The sequence below is a fragment of the Semicossyphus pulcher genome, unplaced genomic scaffold, assembly GCF_022749685.1.
Source record: "Semicossyphus pulcher isolate SPU_LCO1_2020_fin unplaced genomic scaffold, fSemPul1.0.p SCAF_6, whole genome shotgun sequence".
Lineage (NCBI taxonomy): Eukaryota > Metazoa > Chordata > Actinopteri > Labriformes > Labridae > Semicossyphus > Semicossyphus pulcher.
In genome coordinates this window covers 7,277,765-7,298,671 of record NW_027211737.1, presented here as the reverse complement: position 1 = coordinate 7,298,671, position 20,907 = coordinate 7,277,765, and the positions used below count along the sequence as shown (strand labels likewise).

At 42.2% G+C, this 20,907-nt stretch overlaps 1 protein-coding gene across 1 annotated transcript; it reads left to right on the top strand.

The window, feature by feature from the left end:
• The first annotated feature begins 289 nt into the window (after nt 1–289).
• On the top strand, nt 290–15,630 carry hspb8 (heat shock protein b8). Its single transcript, XM_069683237.1, has 3 exons — nt 290–903; nt 4,452–4,515; nt 13,260–15,630. Exons 1-3 carry the CDS (start codon nt 474–476, stop codon nt 13,432–13,434), a joined length of 669 nt encoding a protein of 222 aa, XP_069539338.1. The 5' UTR covers nt 290–473; the 3' UTR covers nt 13,435–15,630.
• The last annotated feature ends 5,277 nt before the right edge of the window (nt 15,631–20,907 follow it).

Below are 20,907 nucleotides of genomic sequence, written 5' to 3'. Positions count from 1 at the left end.
GAAATGTTATCTCCATTGAAGTCTTAAAATGTTCTTTGACTCTGACAGAAAGCAGGAATAGTTCACCTTTGTTTAAAGTAAGAGATTATTCCATCAAGTTTTAACTACATAGGTCTTAAGATTGTAAATAACTTCTGAGACTGATTTTTTTTTGCAGTGCGCATGCTCTCTAGATCCTCCCAGCACTTTCCTGACACTTGCTCTGAGCCGGATCGTCGTCTGGGAAATCAGGGTCCAGTATAAAACCCAGAGCCAGGAGGGATTCACTTTAAGGACAGGCTGCGCACACTTAACAAGTTGTTGTTGGATGAACTAGTGACTGATTGCGTAACGGTAATGCGCGTAATCCAAAAGAGATAAAGTTTTATCGCGCGTAGATTTAAGGTCTTTATGTTTTTCAAAATAAAAGTTTTGGTCGATTGTTTTTAGCATAAATAGCATAAGTTTACCTGGTTTTGATCCCCACATTGGACATGGCAGAGGGAGACTTCTACACTATGGGAAACCGGCAGAGGTTTCCCAGGGATCCGTTTGGAGAATCGCCGTTCAGAGAGCAGTCTCCGTTCCGGGATCAGCTCGCATCTCGGTTTATGGAAGAAGACTTTGGGATGCCACATTTCCCTGATGATCTTGCAATGGACTGGCCGGGCTGGGCTCGGCCGGGCCGGCTCAGCACGCGCCTCACGCCGTCGCCCTTCAGCAGCAGTTTACGCACAGGTTTCCCCTCGCGGCAGTCCCCGGCAGGAGGCCCCACGCTGTACACCAGCAGGTACGGAGAGCCCTCGTCCCGGGCCTCACCCACCACCACCGGGGGGGAGCCATGGAAAGTTTGTGTGAACGTGCACAGCTTCAAACCGGAGGAACTAAACGTCAAAACGAGGGACGGATTTGTAGAAGTGTCAGGTGAGTTGGGGTGCTGGTGCAGAGGTCTAAACCAAATGTAACGACCTTTCCAGGACATTTAATAACAGAATAATAAACTTCACAAGGATTAAAGGCGTTTATGGGAAGGAACTGTCTTGGTAAATGGACGACTGTCTTCTAATCAATTACTGGTGGTCAATCCACCAGGTGTTTAACCTGTGATAACCAGCAGTTCAGATTAACGAGAAATATAGAGAATATTCAAACACAACAAATGCTGCTCAAAGGTTATTTAAATGAAGATTTAAAAGGTCAATTAAATAAGTATGGCTATTAATACACGGTAAACACCTCTTAATGAAGTTATTTATTCTCTCCAGCAGGAATGTATCTGTTTGAGTAAGGAAGGTAAAAAACATTTAGACTTAGATTTTCTGAAATTAAAAGGTCAAAGAAAACATATTCAAACAGTTACAGTATACTTTAACAAAGTAATTAATCATTTAAACATTTTACAAACTTATTTATTGGCCTGTGTAACTATTTCCCCCGCAGTGATGGTTGGATATCACCGAGGGAAATTGGACTCCTGACCTTGATCTCTCTAAAGCTTCTCTTTACTTCTCATTCTTCTATGTTATCTTTTTATTTTTATTTAACCCTTCACCGAAAGATAACGCCCATTCCTGCTCAAACAAAATAAAATACATCAAAAAAATAAAAAAGTTGAGAAAAAAGCAAAAGTCTTCCGAGATCTTAAAGAAACAAAGCATAAAAAACACCTTGCCTTGTCTCTCTCAGGATCCTCACTCTACATTGGCCAAGAACTATCGACTCTTTTTCTTTGGCAGCACATTTGAAGCTCTATAATGAAAGCCTCAGAGGTAAAAACATTCTCTCCACATTAATGAGTCTCGATATGGAAGAGGCTGACAGATTTTGGGGACTGGGACTTGCACGTTGGCAGGCAGATCCTCAAGCTTAGACACCTGTTTCAGATTCCTGGAGAATCACTCTGAGCTCGATTTAGATTTAAAGCAAGGCAAGGCCCGTGACAACAGTCTCTGTTTACAATAAGACACGCTGCTCGCTGCCATTAAACACCGGGGAGAATGTTCTGGAAATAGGATCACACTGTTACCTGGCAGCTTTCGCTTCTGCCGGTGTCACGTTTTGTCTCAGGCGATGGGAGTAAGTTGTAGAAGTTGCTTCCTCATGTCCGTGTTTCAAAAGATACATGAATTCCAGGGATACCCCGGCCTGGAGGCCGAGGGGACAGCAGCCCCCCCAGCTCTGAGTTTTTTTATAAGAACATTGTTGGTATGCCAGTTGGGTCATTCAATCAGCGCCATGTTAGGCCGTCCGGTCTCAGTGACTCAACACGGCTCTACAAGTATGACAGGGAGCATCAGTACATGAAGCAACAAATGTTTTACTCAGAGGACACTGAAGTTACTTATTATCTTTGTCACTTAGTGAATCAGTTGCTTTTTAAGGTGGAGGTCAGTGATGTTATGCGTGGGTTTCTTCCTATGAAAAATCACTAAAAGAATGGGACTGAATTATTCGTAAAGTTGGTCAGAAACAAGTCGATTAAAATCTTAATGTAGAATCTTTACAAAAGTCTTATTCTCAGTGAAAGTACGGACAATATTCACAAATAATCAAATGGGTTGCACTATTAAAGAGCAGCTCCAGTCATGTTTTCAGACTTATAAAATGCTCTGCTTGAAATAATTAATTGTGTCTGATATATTTTTTCTGCAGAATACGTTTAATTACCTTGTAAAAATCCTCCCAAGGCATCTCCTCCTTCTCCCTCATTAAAAACTCCTGAATCTGCATAGGCCCCGCCCACTATGCACATTTCCGACCGCCCCCCTCTGTCGCGAAAACAAAACACGTCTCTGCCATCGTTTAGCGGCAACTTGTTGAAACTTAGCTTGAAATGTAGTTATTAGTAGTAATGACGTTAACGTTAGTAGTCAGTAGTGAGTTTGTAAACATTAAGATGATGGTTACAGCTGGCTCGCCCGTCGCTGAAGTGGTTGCCATAGGTTACACATAATGATATGCGTAGCGTCACCCCGTCCATTAACAGGATTGGCTCCTTAGGTTTGTGACGTCTCAAACCTGCCAATCTGAAAACGTGTTGTTCAGCCTGTCCTTGGTACACTGCAGTTTAAGAGCAGACAGGCCCAGCCATGGAGATGACTGCTCATGTTGTCCCTGATATGTCTTGTAGCACATGAAGAACACCACATGGAGATGTTTACAAGGTTAAACACTTGATTTTCACTGGACGGGGTCTCTAACGCTATAAATAGCACTTCTGTATGCCTTGTTTTGGGCTGGACTGACCTTAAACCTTGGATTAAGGACCCAAGATTAAAGTAAACACAGCCAGATTCGCGGTAATATAATACCACCGAGCTAAGAGCAGTATGAATACATATTTTAGGTCGCCTATGCCTATGTGTAAGCCTATGCTACAAATACAGTAAAGGGCATCAAGCGCCCCTGAACCTGAATAGGCGACACTGACATTTTGATACAGATTAACACACAGTATATAAAGAGTCATATTGATAGCTCACTGCTTGGACAGAGAGGGGAACAGATGCATTCCCCGTTGACACGGTCACAAAAGTATAAAAAAGCGTCATCTGCATATGTGGAAACTGCAGCTCCGTCCTTGCTACTTGAACAGACTGAAACCTTTTATTACATCATGTATCAGGATAAGATCTCCTCCCAGAACATCAGTGTTACACAGAGCATCTGGAATTTGGCATCTCTGTCCTAAGAGCCTTAAAAACAAGGAGAGGCAGCTTGATTTGGGAGCACTCTCTGACCAAACCTTCATTATTGATGACACGTCTGCGGGAGGTAATCAGGGGAGCAGTTTTAAGTCCTGACGAGGTTTGAATTTTAAACTCATGACTTCACCGGTGATCTTAGCACAACCTCTCAGGAGTTTTATTCCAACCTCGACCTCCGGTGGAGTCCAGCACTTGCGGCAAGCAGAGACGTCACTGAGGGGGTGTAGGGTAGCACATAGTCGAGCCTGGAGTGCAGACGGAGGGGTTGAGGGGTGGGGCGACCACGCTGCTGGCTGGAGGCAGGGATATTTAGCAGCTCCAGAGCAGCTGCTAGCGAGCCAGAGAGAGAGCGACCATAAACAGAGCTCAGAAGAGAAGGTGGAGGGGGGCAGGGGCTTTCCAGGCTTAGCTGTCCTCCACATCTTTAACATGCAACGTGTCTTTTGTTGGAAAATTGTTCTTGGATGAAAGTTTAAAGGAGAAAAAGGTGTTTCATTAATTCAACATACTCATTTAAACGCACCCAGAGGTCCCAGAACACGAAGAGTCCAGCGATGGAGCAATGGAAAACTGTGTGTGCCAAATGTTGTCATCAGCAGCTCGTTGTCCAGTTACAAACTGAATCTAACGTAGATGTTAAACTGGTTAGAAGGACACTCTTTTATGATCCATGACCTCGCCAAACTGTTGCATAATCTTGAGCAGCTGCTATTCACAGTCACTCCACTTGACTCATTCACTTTTTTCTGCTGTTTTTTTAAACAGGAAAGCACGAAGAGAAGCAGGAAGAAGGAGGCATAGTGACAAAGAACTTCACAAAGAAGATACAGTGAGTATCATTTCAGGGAACGCTGTATGATAACTGCACGTTCTCTGGGGCCATGCTTTTTGTTCTCTCCTCTGTGTTTACATGTTATGGACACAAGAGGCTGGTGAAATATAAATCTTTGTATTGTTAGATGTTTGCCCACTCTTTGATGTGATGTGAGTCCGAGTCAGTCCGGTAGTATCATGTGTCTGATGAGAATAGAAACAGAGGCAGAAGCAGACATTCATAAATAATAGCCCTCTCACACTGCACACACACTATTTACACACCATATTCGGCACCAGATCGGAGCCCGAGTCTCTCTAAAAATGGTTAAATGCACTTCCTTCATCATGAAACAAGCATTTTTTCTAAGCGTGGAATTTTCTCGTTTACCCCAAAACCTGTTGGTAGTGTGAGACCATCGGCCGGAAACTGTAAACCTGTGTTCAAATGTGCATGCATGAGACAAACAAAATAGGACCCACTAATAAACAGTGTTGGGTTTCTTTAAAGAGTAACTCGTAATGTTACTGTTACCTACTGAGAAAAGTAACGTGTTATATTACTTTTGTGTTACCAAAAATTAAACCCCCCTTTGTGACTCGATACACATGTAGGTTATATTGTTGGGACGGCGTGTAGCCTGCTGTACGTCTACCTCTGAATGTATCGACTCTACCGATGTTGCATAGCCTCGTTCACGGCCCATGAGCTGTAACTGCAGCCTCATAACAGGAATGACAGACGCTGTATAACTTTTACAGCTCTTTGTTATGCTAACAATCTGACAGTGAACTGGGCAGAGGCAGACAGTAGTAAGCCCAGTTCAGATCAATGATTCGCAACAAAACAAAACAGTTTTAGAATGTTGCAAAGAAAATGTCAGTGGTGTGAGCTGGTTAGTTGCAGAACGTCTGAAGCCGTTGTGTGGTGTTGCAGAAGATTTGACTTGTCAAATCTCCAAATGCAGTTTTAGAAATGAATGATGTAGCTATTTCACTTCAGCCAATCAGGAAACAGCATAAGTTGGCGTAGGCACCCTGTCTCGGCTCCAGATCCTCTCTTTCCAACCTCTCTGTCTTCAACGTTTATTAATCAATGTTACAGCTAACATTGTGAGCACGTCACTGTCACTGTCATCCACTTCTTTTTATAACAACAGAAATCCAGCTAGAAAATACATGTGGGCCTAATTCTAACGTTATATAGTATTAAAGCAGAATTAGTGGGGTATGTCAGTGCGTCGTTGCTATGGAGACGGTCAGCTGTGTCTGTGTGCGTTGCGTTGCTTTGATGTGAACGGCCCAGTTTTAGAATGTTTACGGATCAGATGTCAGGGGATTCTTTTGGCAGATGCATCCAGTCTCGTTGCAAATCATTGATCTGAACTGGCCTTTAGGCACAGCTGTTTCCATGACAACAATACAACACAGGCTCTTAGTCCCACCAGTGCGTTTAGCTGCAGATGCTCTTTCACATTTAAAGTCGAGCTTTTCACAGCTGACGAGCACTTATCCTCTAGACACAAGTTATGTTTCACCGTACCAGAAGTAGGAGAGAAACAGAAACGGTGCTTCAGGGATTGTCTCTTTTCGTGTCGAAAAAAGGAACAACAAAATACGGCAATTTTTTTTCAGTAACAGATTACTTTTTATTAAAAAGTAACAAAATAACGGATTACTTGACTTGCAAAACTAACGACTTGTGTTATGTTACTCATTACAACAAAAACGTAATCTGAGTACTCAACGGATTACTTTTAAAACAAGTTACCCCCAACACTGCTCATAAAACATCACTCCATGTAGCTCCTAGTGGTCAGAAACTCCCCTTGGTGCCTTTTAGATTAGTTTTATTTAAATTTAAAGTATATAAATGCCATAGTAGTCGTTCCACTCTCCAGACTCCAACAAGGACATGGATCTGAGGGGATGTTACATGAATACTGGCGTTGAATGACAAACTGAAGTATGCTACACTATGTGATAGATCGTTTGTAGACTAAATCAATGTGAAGGGAAGCACGTTCATGTCCTCACATTAAGGGGACAAAAAGCAGAAGAGGAGGCGTTGGTTTAGTTCAGCGGTCAAAGCGCCTACCCCATGCAGAGAGGCCCAGCCCTCGACCCAGCGGCCCCAGGCTCAACTCCGACCCTTGGACCTTTGCTGCATGTTATCCCCCACTCTCGCTTCCCTCCTTTTTAACTCTATCCACTGTAATCAAATAAAGGCAAAAAGTACGGTATTTTTTCCCCCTCAAATTAACACTTCATTTTCTACAGTGTCTTATCGTTTGGTCCTTATTTAGTTGTATTTTCTTCTCAGCAACTTTCAGTCCCTCTTTTCCGCTTTTTCCCCTTGCTACTTTTCAAAACATAAAATGCATGATGTATTTGTATTGAAATGTATTTCAAAATGTCCATGCATATTAACTTGCTACCTAACATGTACATAGAAGACAATGTGGTTTATTACACTGCCCAGTACATTTCGCCTGTTAGCTTAACACGTTGGAGAGAAAGCTCAAAAAGTCTGAACGCTAAATGCTAGTTAATCAGAAGCTAACCGAGTATACACAGATACATTTTGTTATCCTATATTGTGACAACATCCTGTATTTATCAGTGCTTTTTATTCTGTCAGTTTTGTTCCAGTCAACTTTCACCCTCAAAAATCTTTAAAGAAAAACTCTCCAATCCAAACCTGTCACCTCCGAACTGTCGACACTAACAGAAACACTTATGAACACTAGAACTGAAGCATGAGCTCTACAAGGAGAAGTGTTTTGTAGCACAGGGCAGCACACATGTCTTACATATTGTAGACTTATCACATTCAAACTCATCCCAGAAGTTTCCAGAACCTTCCCGGCTCACTGCTCGTTTAATTGGCCAGTGGGAAGACTTCAAACGGCAGCGCTAATCGCTGGTGCGAATCGCCGTCTCTCTGGCGCGTCACTCCAGTTCTGCTAATTTCCTGTTGGCTAATTAGTAAGCAGTTGTGTTAGCCGCGCACTGTTCATATCACAATCCTTTTAATTGGAAAGCCCTGAGATCTGGCCAGCCGAGCAAAACCTAAAAGCAGTGACACACTGAATGTATAAAGAGGAGCAGGGGTCTGGTGGTGGAGGAAGTGAGAAGGGGGGTCATATATAAATAACTGACCTCGATACCCAAATCCTTCTGGTTATATGAAAGGGAGAGGCAGCACAGGGATGTCACATTACTGTAGTTTACATGGCTGGGAATGTACTTTTAAATGAATCACTGCTTGGAACAATAATAAGGTGAAAGTATTTACTTCTTCTGCTACTTTACACCTCTTTCCTACGCAGTTCTTAAAGTTAAATTATCCAAATATTCAAGAGCCAAACAAGACAGATAAGAGCCAACATTAGAGAAAAGTCAAAAACTTTTGAAAAATGATTAAAAGAGCTGAAACAATCAGTCGAATAAATCACTTTATGCAACAGTTGGTTCAGACCAAGTAATCTGATTGGACAAGAGGCATTGAGTACTGATATAGAGAACAACATCACTGGGACCTTTCAATCTCTGTGTATAGCCTAACTCTGCCTCAGCCACCTCTTCTGAATACTGTTAATTGACATTACAGCGTGTATGTCTACATTGATCAACCTTGTACCTCTGAATCACACAGCAGACTCTTGTTTCACTGGTTGTAGGATAATTTAAAGACCCCCGTCCAGTGAAAATCAAGTGTTTAACCTTGTAAACATCTCCATGTGGTGTTCTTCATGTGCTACAAGACATATCAGGGACAACATCAGCAGTCATCTCCATGGCTGGGCCTGTCTGCTTTTAAACTGCAGTGTACCAAGGACAAGCTGAACAACACGTTTTCAGATTGGCAGGTTTCAGACATCACAAACCTAAGGAGCCAATCCTGTTAATGGACGGGTTGATGCCATGCATATCATTATGTGTAAGCTATGGCAACAACTTCGGCGACGTGCGAGCCAGCTGTAACCGTCATCGTATTTTTTGCTCACTACTGACTACTAACGTTAACGTTACTACTACTAATCACTACATTTCAAGCTCGCTAAGTTTCAACAAGTTGCCTCTAAACGATGGCAGAGACGTGTTTTGTTTTTGGCTGTAATTTTACAAAAAGAGAAACGTAGCACAGAGTGGGCGGGGACTTTGCAGATTCAGGAATTTTGTAATGAAGGAGGAGATGCCTCGGGAGGATTTTTGTAGTTGTTCAAGCAGAGCATATTTGTGCACGTCTTAAAACATGACTGGAGCTGCTCTTTAAAACATTAAGTAGTGCCAACTTCTCATGTATCAGGATTTGCAGGATTTTATTTCCTCTTATTCAATATTAAATAAAATATTTTTTTACTTTTAGTCCGACAAAATAAAAATTTAAACATCAACATTTTAATACATTGATCTGTGGTGAACGTATAGGAGTAATATCAGCCAAATGTACTTAAAGTCCTCGCTGTGAAGAACAGTTCCTTTTAGACCCATAGACAGTATCTTTATATCAGTAAAACATTATCACAGTACATCTAAGAAATATTTTAATCTTGTAGCTGAGTAAAATGCATCATTCCTTCTGTATGCAGCAGAGTAGAAGAATAAAGAAGCATGAAAAGGCAAAATTCATGTAGAAATACCTTTAAGTGCAGTACTTCAGTTTATGTGTTTGTTAATATAACTGCATGCATTACCAACAAATAAAAGTAAGACGTTCTTGCTCTACTGGCAGACGAAACAGCAGATGAAGAGAGTAAATTCTCCTAATAAAGTACCAACACCAACAGTTACTTACAGGAATGATTAATAATATTCACCGGGTTGGACAGTAAACAAGTACAACGAGGTGAAAGGTTGGGTTTTTCTGTTAAACTCTTTGTAAACAAGTGAGAAATATGTTAGTTATTAACAAAATGTGTTGTTCCTGAATTGTGAGGCCAAAGGTGGCTTGAAACCTCCGGGTCATGTCGCCCAGCAGCAACACAAGAACTCCCACCTGTTTACATCCAATGTCTGCAGTGTGAGAGGTCTGTAATTTATGAATGTCTGCTTCTGCCTCTGTTTCTATTCTCATCAGACACATGATATTACCGGACTGACTCATGTGCTCAGTGTCAGGGTGTGTGGGAGGGAGGAGCACATGGGTTATATGTGTTACACACCACACACACACACACACAGCCTGGTCCGGTCTAAGCGTCTCGTCTTTCTCGGCCTCTCTGCGGGTGAAAGCACATTGGACAGAATTTTGGCAGCTGTACAAAATCAATGCATGGGATAAAAAGTGCGTTTGCCAGAGGTACTGTAAATAAACTCCCAAGCTGGACAGATAAGGTTTCTGCCGGAGTCGCACGCAATGGGCCGACTGATTTGACTTTGGGAGAAGGGGGTGACTGTGCTTTGCAGCAATTGGCTCGTTGAAGGCAGCTGGGGGGCGTACTCTAACTTCAAATATATGTAAAATCATATTTTAGTCAATATAATGAGCAAGTATATATTACAGTAGACTAAATTACATAACTTCTAGCCCTAGCAGCGTCATGGCTCTATTCACAATATTTACCAGGCGGCCATTTTCCCCTGACATCATGCTCAGTTCAGCTCAAATGCTGATATAAGGTCCTACTGCTACGTTCTACCTTTGCAAGTCATAAAAGTAGTCGTAGTCCTGACTGATCTGCAAGTTAAAAAGACAATAGTTCCAAAATTCCAGAGGCGCACACAGTTATAATTTAATGTTAAATACATATTTGACAACCCATTAGGTACTGACTTCTAAGTCACAGAAACTAACAGCATTCAACCAATTCCTAGCTCAAAATGCAGTTAGCTAGTTTACACCCCTCTCCCAGTGTGTCTTGTAAGGGCCTGTGACCACTAATGGTGTTATTTGCACTGGCAGCACCCATGACCTTAATTTCAGAGCAATTGTCACCGGTGGTAACTGTTGCTAGGTTACGAAAGTTGACTGGTGGCACTTCCGCTTCCCTTTGTAGCAACTGTTTAGTCTGTTTTAAATCTCTCTGTTTTTATTGATTTGCTTTTATTCAAGGAAATTGTACATGGAAACATGAAAACAATGGAGAGGAATCGTGTCTTGCATTAGCAACAGCTCTAGACCTGGAAATTGTAACCTTCAAAAAAACGGAAGGATTAGCTTCTCCTCTGGCATTGTTGTTGACAAAGTTGATAACTGAAGTCCCGCTTCTTTATGATTTCGATTGCTCTGTGAGGGGAGAGGTTACATTGACGAGCCCGGAGGTGTTCCAAAAGTTTAACTATTTTCAACTGAGAGTGCTGTGAGCGCAGCAACAAAAACGCTGACGCTGAGGGCGCCTTTGCGCTGAGGGCGCTGAACTACATTGGTTTTGTAAAGAAAATTGGTGCTGCCAGCGCAAAAAAAACACTGTTAGTGGACACAGGCCCTTACACTTTCAAACTGCAATGCTAGCTAGGAAGTGGGGCTAAATGCTAATGTTAGCTGTTGTCTAACGTTAGCTAGTGAGTTAGCAAATGTTGTTTTAACTTGAAATATGGACCGATGTCTCTCTCAAGTTCCACTACCCATTAGCTTTTCAGTTGCTGATCATTCCAGCAGTGATTCAATGTGATTTGTCAGATTCCCCATGTTTGTAAGATTTGCAAACCTGGAACACACCAGTACGACATTATAAGAGCATTTGAGCTGTCTGCCATCTGAATATGGTGACTAACAATTTGGTCCTGACTGAAAATATCTCAAAAACCTCTGTAAGAATTTTTGTTAAGCTACACACACTGATTTATTGTCCACAGAGGATGAATCCTAATGATTTAGGAGATCCCTGACATTACACCTGTCCATATTGACTGAAATATCTCAACAGCTATTATATTTGTCTCTCATAATATTTCAAACAGGCGTTCATGGCCCAACAATGAGAAAAAAGTAATGCATTAGACTTGTTTTGTCTAAGTTGGATTTGCTTTGGTCCTATTGTTTAACATCGTTTTATTGTTACAACTTTGTGACTTCTTTTTATAGCCTTTATCCACCCTACTTACTGCATCCCCAGCTATTCTCTGAGCTTGGGCTGGGTCTGGAGCTTGTTGTTTATAAAGTGGATTTGTATAGCTCGATGAGGCACTGTATTTGATATTTGTCTTCACAAATAGACCTGACATGACCTCTCTGTCTGTCTGCTCCTGTGAGATGAAGTTCTCCTGCTGCCTTGTATTTCTCAGTGGAGTGGGAAGTCATGCAGTGGAGGGTCCTCTCTAATTAAATGGAGGGTAAACCCCCCCGTCTCCCTCTCTGCACATGGCAGCCTGATGTTTATATTAAATCCCAGAGACACTTGGCTGCTCTCACAGAAAATCTACAATACCCATATTTGGCCACACTGTCTGACAAAGAGCTGCCTTGATCTCTGTTCTGCCTCTACGGACCGTTTTGGTCATCTTTCATCCCAAAGTGGAGCAACTATAACTTCAAAACGAACTTGATATCAAGAAGTTTGATAAATTAAGTTAATTAAAGAGTATGCTGTTACACACTTTAAGACATATATATATATAATGTCACAATGTTGGATGTCCAGACTAAACGTGGGTGGGTTTCATATCTGTAGGTAAAAGTATTTTGGAGTAATCCCCAGGCTTCTCAGCTCAGTCTGCAGGCTGCTATGAACGCCAGGTTTTAAACAGTTTTTTCTACACGCTGCACTTTGTGACGTCACACGGTGCAGCCTCAGCAGGCTTTCGGAGAGCTGGCCAATTAGAAGAAAGTTGGCTCGTAGGGGCGGGGTTTCTTAAAGGGACAGAGCTGACTGAGTTGTTTCAGGCAGAGGCTGTAGGAGGGAGTTTTTACTATAAATTATGCCAAGCTACTCCACAAGTATCACAGAGTGAAATATGAAGCTTGAAATTAGCATATTACCATCATCATTGTTCCTAAGGTGTAAAGTTTTAAGGAAGTAATCCCTTACTTAAAGCAGCACTGGCTTATTTTCCATCAACACTGTATTTCCTGCAAGTTTTAAAAGCCAATTATCCCTCTCTGCCATGGACAAAATAACATTTTTAGTGTCAAAAAATGTGGCAGAAATATGCCTGAGACAAAATTAGCTTGCCTGTATGACAGATGAGAGCAGCAGGTACGCACCGATGGATATTTACAGGTGTTAAACTTATGCAGATGACACTCTCTTTAATTGGAATCAGGTTTCATTGTCAACCTCACACCTGCAGCCGCGGTGTGTTTTGTCTCCCTCCCCTCTGACGCAGAGCTAGAGGGTTTTAATGAAAACTCCTGATGGCTTTCACATCATCTCCTGGGTGTGAGATGGTTTTTGTGAGTACAGAACGAGCGCTAGCCGAGGAGGAGATGGTGAGCGTTTTCTAATAACAGTCAAAAATCCCGAGCCAACATTTTTTTTTTCTCCCGGAGACGTACAGTGCTAAAATTATCTGACTGCAGGCTGTTTATGGGTATTGACAAAGTGTCAGTGAAAAATCTGAGCATTTAACAATGTTCGCAGAGCGGCTCTTACGGAGGAAAATGTCACAGAGTTTTGCATGACCTCCAAGCAGGAACTGTTTCTCCAGGCTGTTTCTCACCGCTCTCCTCACTCCGTTCCTCCCACTCAGGCTTTTAAACATGCTGAACACACACAGCACAGAGTAAACTTCTGCCACTCTTAACATCAAAACTTCTATTCAGGCATAAAAAAAAAAACTCAAACCAACTTCTTCTTCTCACTTTTCTTTTTCCAGGATCCCCATAGATGTGGACCCGCTCACCGTCTTCGCCTCCTTGTCCCCTGAGGGCGTCCTCATCATTGAAGCTCGGCAGACGCCTCCGTATTCCCTCTTCAGCAACGAGGGCTCCCAGGGGTGCGACTCGCTGGAGGTGGAGGCCCCCAAGCCCCAAGAGGCCCCTATAGTCTAAACCCCCTCATCCATACTAACATAACATTTGCACATTTGGTTTCAAGTTTGATATGATATGTGTGGCCTTCAGCTTCATGTTGTTAAACACCTGGAATTCAAATGTGTCAAATAAGGGCATCATTGTTGTGTATACAAGCAGGATATTGAACAGACTCCTCGACCTACTGACTGAGCTGCTACAGATTTACCCCAAAGGAATATGTCCACAGACATGTCTGGTGTTAATTATCTTTTATCTTAATAATATGAACCAACGCTCAAATATATAAAAAAGAAAGACAAAAAGAAACTGAATCTTAAGTTTTTGTTTAATTTCACTTTTATCCCCTTGTTGTCTTTTATCACAAAATGTTTACAGACCAGCTGGTTTGATAAACATGAACTTAAAGGTCACTTCACAATGTCTAGTTGTCCTCTGATATGTTACCCTTACATTTTAGTAGCAGACTTAAGCTCTGGGTTTGATGAAAAGTAAAGGCCCGGCTGGATGTTGAAGATAGTTTTTAACCTGATTTGGGCCTGAGACGGATATGAGACGATATTATGAAACGTTTTATACAATTAGTCACATTTCCGTCAACTCAAAAACACTAAAATATGATAATATGTTCTACTGAACTAATCTAGACATTTAAATGAAAAACATACAGACTTATATCTTGTGAAAAACATATGATATTTCGGCCAGGTGATATATTGGTGTGCGTATCTTAAACATGATTGTTATATTGAATTCTTCTTTAACCTTGAATCAATATACAGCTCCGGAAAAAATTAAGAGACCACTGTGTTTGAGTAAAAATAACTTTTGTTTTATTGTGTACAACATGGGCTGTGCGGTGGTGCAGTGGTTAGCGCTGTCGCCTCAGAGCCAGAAGGTTCCTGGTTTCGAAGTAGGGCGCCTTTCTGTGTGGAGTTTGTATGTTCTCCCCGTGCATGCGTGGGTTCCCTCCGGGTACTCCGGCTTCCTCCCACAGTCCAAAGACATGCTCGTTAGGCTCATTGGTTACTCTAAAATTGTCTGTCTCAATATGACTGCCGATCAGTCCAGGGTGTAAAACATACAAACTTATATCTTGTGTTAAACATACAACATTTCAGCCAGACGATATATTGGTGTGCGTATCTTAAAGATGATTGTGCTTATACATTTTTTTTCACTTTGTATCTGTTATACTGAATCCTTGAATCAATAACAGCTCAAGAAGAAATTGATGAACTACTACTACCACATCAAATATTCTCATTGAGGTCTTTTATTCGCAGAAAATAGCGACTGGTTAAGATAACAAAGAGATGCAAAACAGATGTTTTCCAGACCTTGATTAATGCAAAGAAAACAAGTTAATGTTCATGTTTAAACAACCAAATATTAATGATTTAACTCAGGATGAGTTCACAAATCACCTCTAATTATTTTCTGGAGCTGTATATATCAAACAGTCTTTAAGTATCTTCAGCACAGCAGAAATTGTTTTAAATAACCCTTCGTCATTTTTTGGGACAAACTTGATGCTTGATTTCTGGTGTTCAGATGTTCAGCTGCAGCTACATTACAAAGCCGTCAGGTTGTCCCCTTTACCTGTGCAGCTTTAATATTATACAAGGCTGTATTCTGAGGTCATATAAGAGCTGTTTGGTCACCGACACATTATAAGTCATAGCAAGTTAACATGAGATTGTGTGAGAACTTCTACAGCATCAAATCTATTCTTGTATTTATATTAATATGCAATGAAGTTAGTATGATGGTCTTTCTATCAAACATATTGTAAGTGATTTATTTGGCTTTTGAATCATCATAAATGTGCCTTTATTGACACGAGTGCCTCGACTTCCTTCAGTGTCACCGTTGTGAATCTTTTGAGTTAATGAATGTCACTTAAACTGACAAGAAACGAAAGTGAGTCACCTTTTGTGTCTTCATTACAGGGTGAATTGTGTGCATTGATACTGTATTCTAGCAAAGTGTATTGTAAATATACTTTAATATGTGCCAATTCATTATGAGCATTAATCTGAAGTGTTCCAGGTTTTGCAATACGGTTTGAATTTTCTTTTCTATTTGAGCATTCAGGCGGTCGGCTGCATGTCGGAGCGGACGGACTGACTTTTATGCCAAAGACGTTTGTTTCTTTGTTTTCTGTTGATGTCTTTGTATCGGCTGACGCAATAAAAATGTCCAGCCAATCTTCCAGTGTGTCTTAACATCTGTGTCTTTGTATTGAGAGCCGTGCCACTCACAGGCCTGGCTCCAGGGTTCCAGGCAGCCTGTGGTGTTATTGTTGGGTAACAAGCAGCAGATTAACAGAGGGTTTAGTGCTGGGCGAGATTGGCCGAACGCACGGAGGCAACACTGCCAGAGCTTTTGTATGCAAGTGCAAAAAAATTGGGGCAGTTCCATTGCATGTTGTGTGATGCAAAATAATGTAATCTTCTCAGTGTGTTGGAATCAAGAGGGATGATCGCTTTGAATTGAAAAAGTTTCCAAACTGAAGCTACACTAAACGACAAAAGCCCTCTGCAGTTCTGTGTGATGTGCCAGCTCTCATAGACTGCTGCACTCATTGGTATTAGACTACATGTGTGGACTCATAGCATCATTAGAATCAGGCCGATGTCTCCTTGGCTAAGTTACTCCTGTGTCACTGCAGAGGTGACTAATGAACAGCTGTACAGACGTATAGTATCTGATTAATGTCGAAACCTCCTAGCTGACACAGCAGGATAATTAATCTTGTTTTTAATTTCTTCAGAGGTAATTATGAATATGATGCTCATGAATGTGATCGCTTATTCATTAACAGTTGCAAATTCACACGTGGATCGTTCACAATTCATTTTATGATTAAGAGGAGGTAAAGCTTGAAGAACTAATGAGTAACACCAACACAATTTATCACATTATCACATGCTTTTGCTTTATTGGAGCTCCAAAGACAGCGTGGTTATTATATCTATTGACTAAAATGCATCTGAAGATTTGGTGCAAGGCGATCTATGCAGGCTGTTTCACATTTTATCAATGTGTGGTGTGTGCAACACTTTCCAGATTTTTGTGTTTCTAAGCAGTGTGTGCTTGTTTTATGTCCAGAGCCTCCGGCTCCTGGCTCGGGACCTGGCTCGGTGGACTCTTGCCCAGCTCTGGCTCCTCAGGCTGGGCGATCTCTTCAGTGGCCTCTCTTGAGCCTGCCATTACCTGGATCTCTCCATCCACGCCTGCTTCTTTGTGTTCCGGCTGTTTGGACGCTTCTTTGTCTGGGCTTTCTTGGCTTTCCAGGGCTTCACGGTGCTTAAAAGGATCTTGAAGACTCTCTGTGTGCTCGCCATCTGCGGGCTCTGAAGGGTGGGACTCTCCAGCTGGCTTTTCATAGGTCTCCTCCTCTTGTTCCCTCCTCTCTTCATGCTGCTGAAGTCCAGCTGTGGAGCTGCCAGGGTGGGCAAGATCACCGTGGACCTCTAGTGGAGACTCTTCTCCACCGCCCTCTGCACACGTACTGTCTGCGGCCTCTGGTGCTCTGCAGGAATCTGGGTCTTTATCAGGGGCGTCTTCTGTCTCCTGTTTTTCTCCCGCTGCCTCCATCTCCACCTGCATGGGTGCATAAATGTGTTGAAAATGTCAGCAGTGAAATTAAATGAATGGTTATAATTAAAGGTTAGCTGGCTCGGCTTTCATGCCCCTCCTAATTACTGAATCTGTATGCCAGTCCTTTCATTAGTGGGAACTCAAGAGGGATATCGACTTGGATGCAATCAGCAGATATTGTTCAGAACTTGTCTTGAAAATCAGTTACAAAGAAGAGTTTTTGGAAATTTGTTTATTTGGCTGTGTTGGATTAAGGTTAGCTTAGCTTAGCATAAGACTGAAAGCGGGGACAGCTTACTCGGCTCTGTTTGAGGATAACAAATTTCACCTTTAAAGCTCAACATGTTGTATTAGTTACATTCAGTCAAAACAACTTGTTCTGAAACGTGTTTTGGGCTGCACGGTGGTTCAGTGGTTAACACCGTAGCCTCACAGCTAGAAAGTTCCTAGTTCGAATCCCGGTTTGGATGTAGTGGACCTTTCTGTGTGGAGTTTGCATGTTCTCCCTGTGCATGCGTGGTTTCCCTCCAGGTACTCCGGCCTCCTCCCACAGTCCAAAGACATGCTCGTTAGGTTCATTGATGACTCAAATCTGCACTACTGTGAGTGTGAAAGGTTGTCTGCCTCTATGTGTCAGCCCTGTGATTGACTGGCGATCAGTCCGGGGTGTACCCTGCCTCTCGCCCAATGACAGCTGGGATAGGCTCCAGCCCCCTGCAGGATAAGTGGTATAGATAATGGATGGATGGCTGGGTTTGCGAGACTACAAGATCGCAGGAGAACTACATTATTGCGTGAGAATTGCGAAGTCACGCGATAACATCAATACACAACAGTTCAGTTTGCACCTCCGAGGTTGATTATCTGCTCATTTGGACATCTTTCCGTGATTTTTGTGCTTCTACCATGGCTGAGTACACTACTTAATTAAAAGTGTCTTTTTTCAAGACGCGATCGACTCTGGAGGTCGCGGTGCGCACGGAACGCGCCGGAGACGGATCCTCTGGAATCGAAGGGTAGTTGATTTTTAACCTCAGTAAACATTTGCCTAATGAGTTTACAATTCTCAGTCGCTTGATTCAAGTCTTTTTCAAAGTAGAAAGATAAGTTATTGTCCCATCCAGAGTAAAATAAAGCAGGGTTTGCTTTAGAGGCTTGGGTACCTGTGATTGAAGTTGCAATCACGGTGACCTCTCAGCTAGCACAAAGACATAGCAATGCTAATCCATCCTGTTGACCACACATGGTCACACTCACTTCTAGCTAAAAAAAAACAAGATGCATGTAATGTCAGGCTGGCTGCTCCACCTGTTTCCAGTCTTTATGCTAGTGCCTGCAAGCTACAGACTTACATTTACCGAGCATGTATGTAAAAAGCCTCAACCTTCTCATGCTACTCTCTGCAACAAAGTAAGTGAGCATGCACTATGCCTTTTCATGTAGATACATTTTCCAGTAGTGATCACCTTAATGGGAATGATGATGGCAGTAGGAACAGAGGATTCAGGCACTGGAGCCTCCACAGTCAGGATACCATCAACAGAAAGAGTGGATACAATTGTGGTGACATCAATCTCAGTTGGGAGCCTGAAAATGACAGAAATGTGTTTACAATGTCTCTACATGCAAAGTGCCAGCGTTTTCAATACTGAAACTGATGTACAAGATATCTAATTTTTCAGCCCAGTGAGCACATTACAGATTGGATACTGTTTAAAAAAAGACCTACAGTGCTGCATTCTTGGCTGCTGACGGGTGTTTAGAATAGCTTAAAGTGTGGATATTCCATCGTCTGTATTTAGATCCGTGTTTGCTTTGCATACCTGTATTTCCTTGTAAAACATCTGGCAATAAATCCATGCTCGTCTGGCCTCTCCTCGTGTCTCCCTGGGGATGGATTACCGTTTATGGGGAGGAATGTGAGGACACGCAGAGGAATCAGGCAACACAGACAAAACCACTCAACGCAGAAATTAATTTCTGCCACAGAGCAGTGATTTCCCTGAGCATATTATTTAAGCAGCTTTCTAATTTTGTTACATTCAGCTTTCTCGTTTAGTTTTAAGGGATTTGTTCTGTGAACTGTGGGAGAAGTCTATTTAGATAACTATGTTACTCTTTGAGATAATAATGTTAGATAGACAAGATTATTAATACTTTAATAAGAGCAGAAACTATCTTGTGTATAAAAGTAATTAGCGATGTTAATAAAGTGAACTTTTAGAGCTGTTTAATTAACAGAGCTGTGAGCAAATTAATGTTCTGTACCTCCGACCTCCAGCAATCCTTCACTGACGCTGAGAGAAACCTCAGAGGGGGCGAAGTGAGCCACGTCCAGGCTGACCCGCCACTTGTACTGCTCCTTGCTAATCTTCTGGTCGGGATGATGCATCGAAGCAGAGATGTAGGGCACAAACAGCGGAGCGGGTGTGTAGCCTGGCCAGGAACAGGCTGCCAAACTCCTCTGGAGCCGCTCCACATCCATCCACAGAGGGTCCCGAGGGTCCAGGAAAGGCGGCAGGCCAACATCCTGACTGAGAAGCCGGCTGGATTGCCACCATTTTCTCAGGGGGTACCAGGGGACTTCCCTCCCATACTGCCCACATGACAGCTCTGTTTTTGCCTGCACACTCATGTTTCTGCAGAAAATGGCAACTCTTTTTTGATGTAAGGCAGCGACTGTCTATAAGTTCTGGACTTTTAGGGTTGACTCACTGAAATTTTAGCAATTAAAATCTCATCATGAGTGAGGAAATGATTCCCCAAAGCTAAGGGTGATGAGACAAAGACTTCTCTGAGGGGCTTTATATACTGCTCCTGTCTGTTTTAGCACTTATTAAGCACTCATGCCAATCCCATGAGAAGAGAGTGTGGGCATGGGGTGATGGGTGTGGATTGGAGGCTGTTACCTCTCCCTGGCCTGAAGAAGGCGGCAGACTAATTACCGGTAGTTGTATTTATAACTTTTGAGCGCACAGTGGCAAATAGCGAGCAGTTGGCCGGAGCTACTTGTGTGTTTGAACTGTTGCATCTGTTGCCTGAAGACCGTTCCTCTCACATCCCAGTGAACGCTATTCTGTCGGCGGTGACTGGGCTCCTCAGTCTTGTCATAAGCGAGTGATAGTGTTTCACCCCCCAAAGGACACACAGTTTGTCTGAAGCATGAAATACCTCTACTAGACGCTGCAAATGCTCCTTTTTGTGTGTTATCAGAAAGGTTTCTTGTGTGTGTTGACTGTGCAAAGCTCCCTTCTACTCCATTTCTCTTTCGCTGTGCAGTTTCAACAGGATTATTATTGTTCCCTCTTTTATCAAGTGTGACAGACTTGTCAGTGTTTCATTTTTAGAGCCGTGTGCCCTGAGATCCTGGCGTACTGTCCACTGGAGCACAAAACAGATTGAACAGATGTTTCTGACACTTTGGGAGATGCTTCACCCACAGATTCTGTCCATGCTGTGAGAGGTTACATTTGGGATTCTTTGCCCGAAACGTTGGTTCATCTATTTGAACCATAAAGACTTCCATCATGTTCACATTAAAAGCACACAAGTGCACCAAGAAGTTCATGCTATTCTTCATAATCACTTTGCCTATAGTGGAAATATAATAAGGGAAAACTGAGGAAACTTACTGGATTTTTTCTACTACTTTTGTGACTATTGTTCGACATCGAAAAAATACTTTAAAATTAAGCCTATTATTTTAAATATGAGTTTCTAGACCAGATGAAATGACAAACAAATGTTGTTTTTTTTAGCCTGAGGATACATCAGGTTCCCTTCCCGTATAGACAGTTTTCAAGCTGACCTGATTCAGGGCAGACCAATCACTACTGTTCTCTAATAATGGGCGGGGTTTAAGTGCCATTGAAAGATTTACATAAA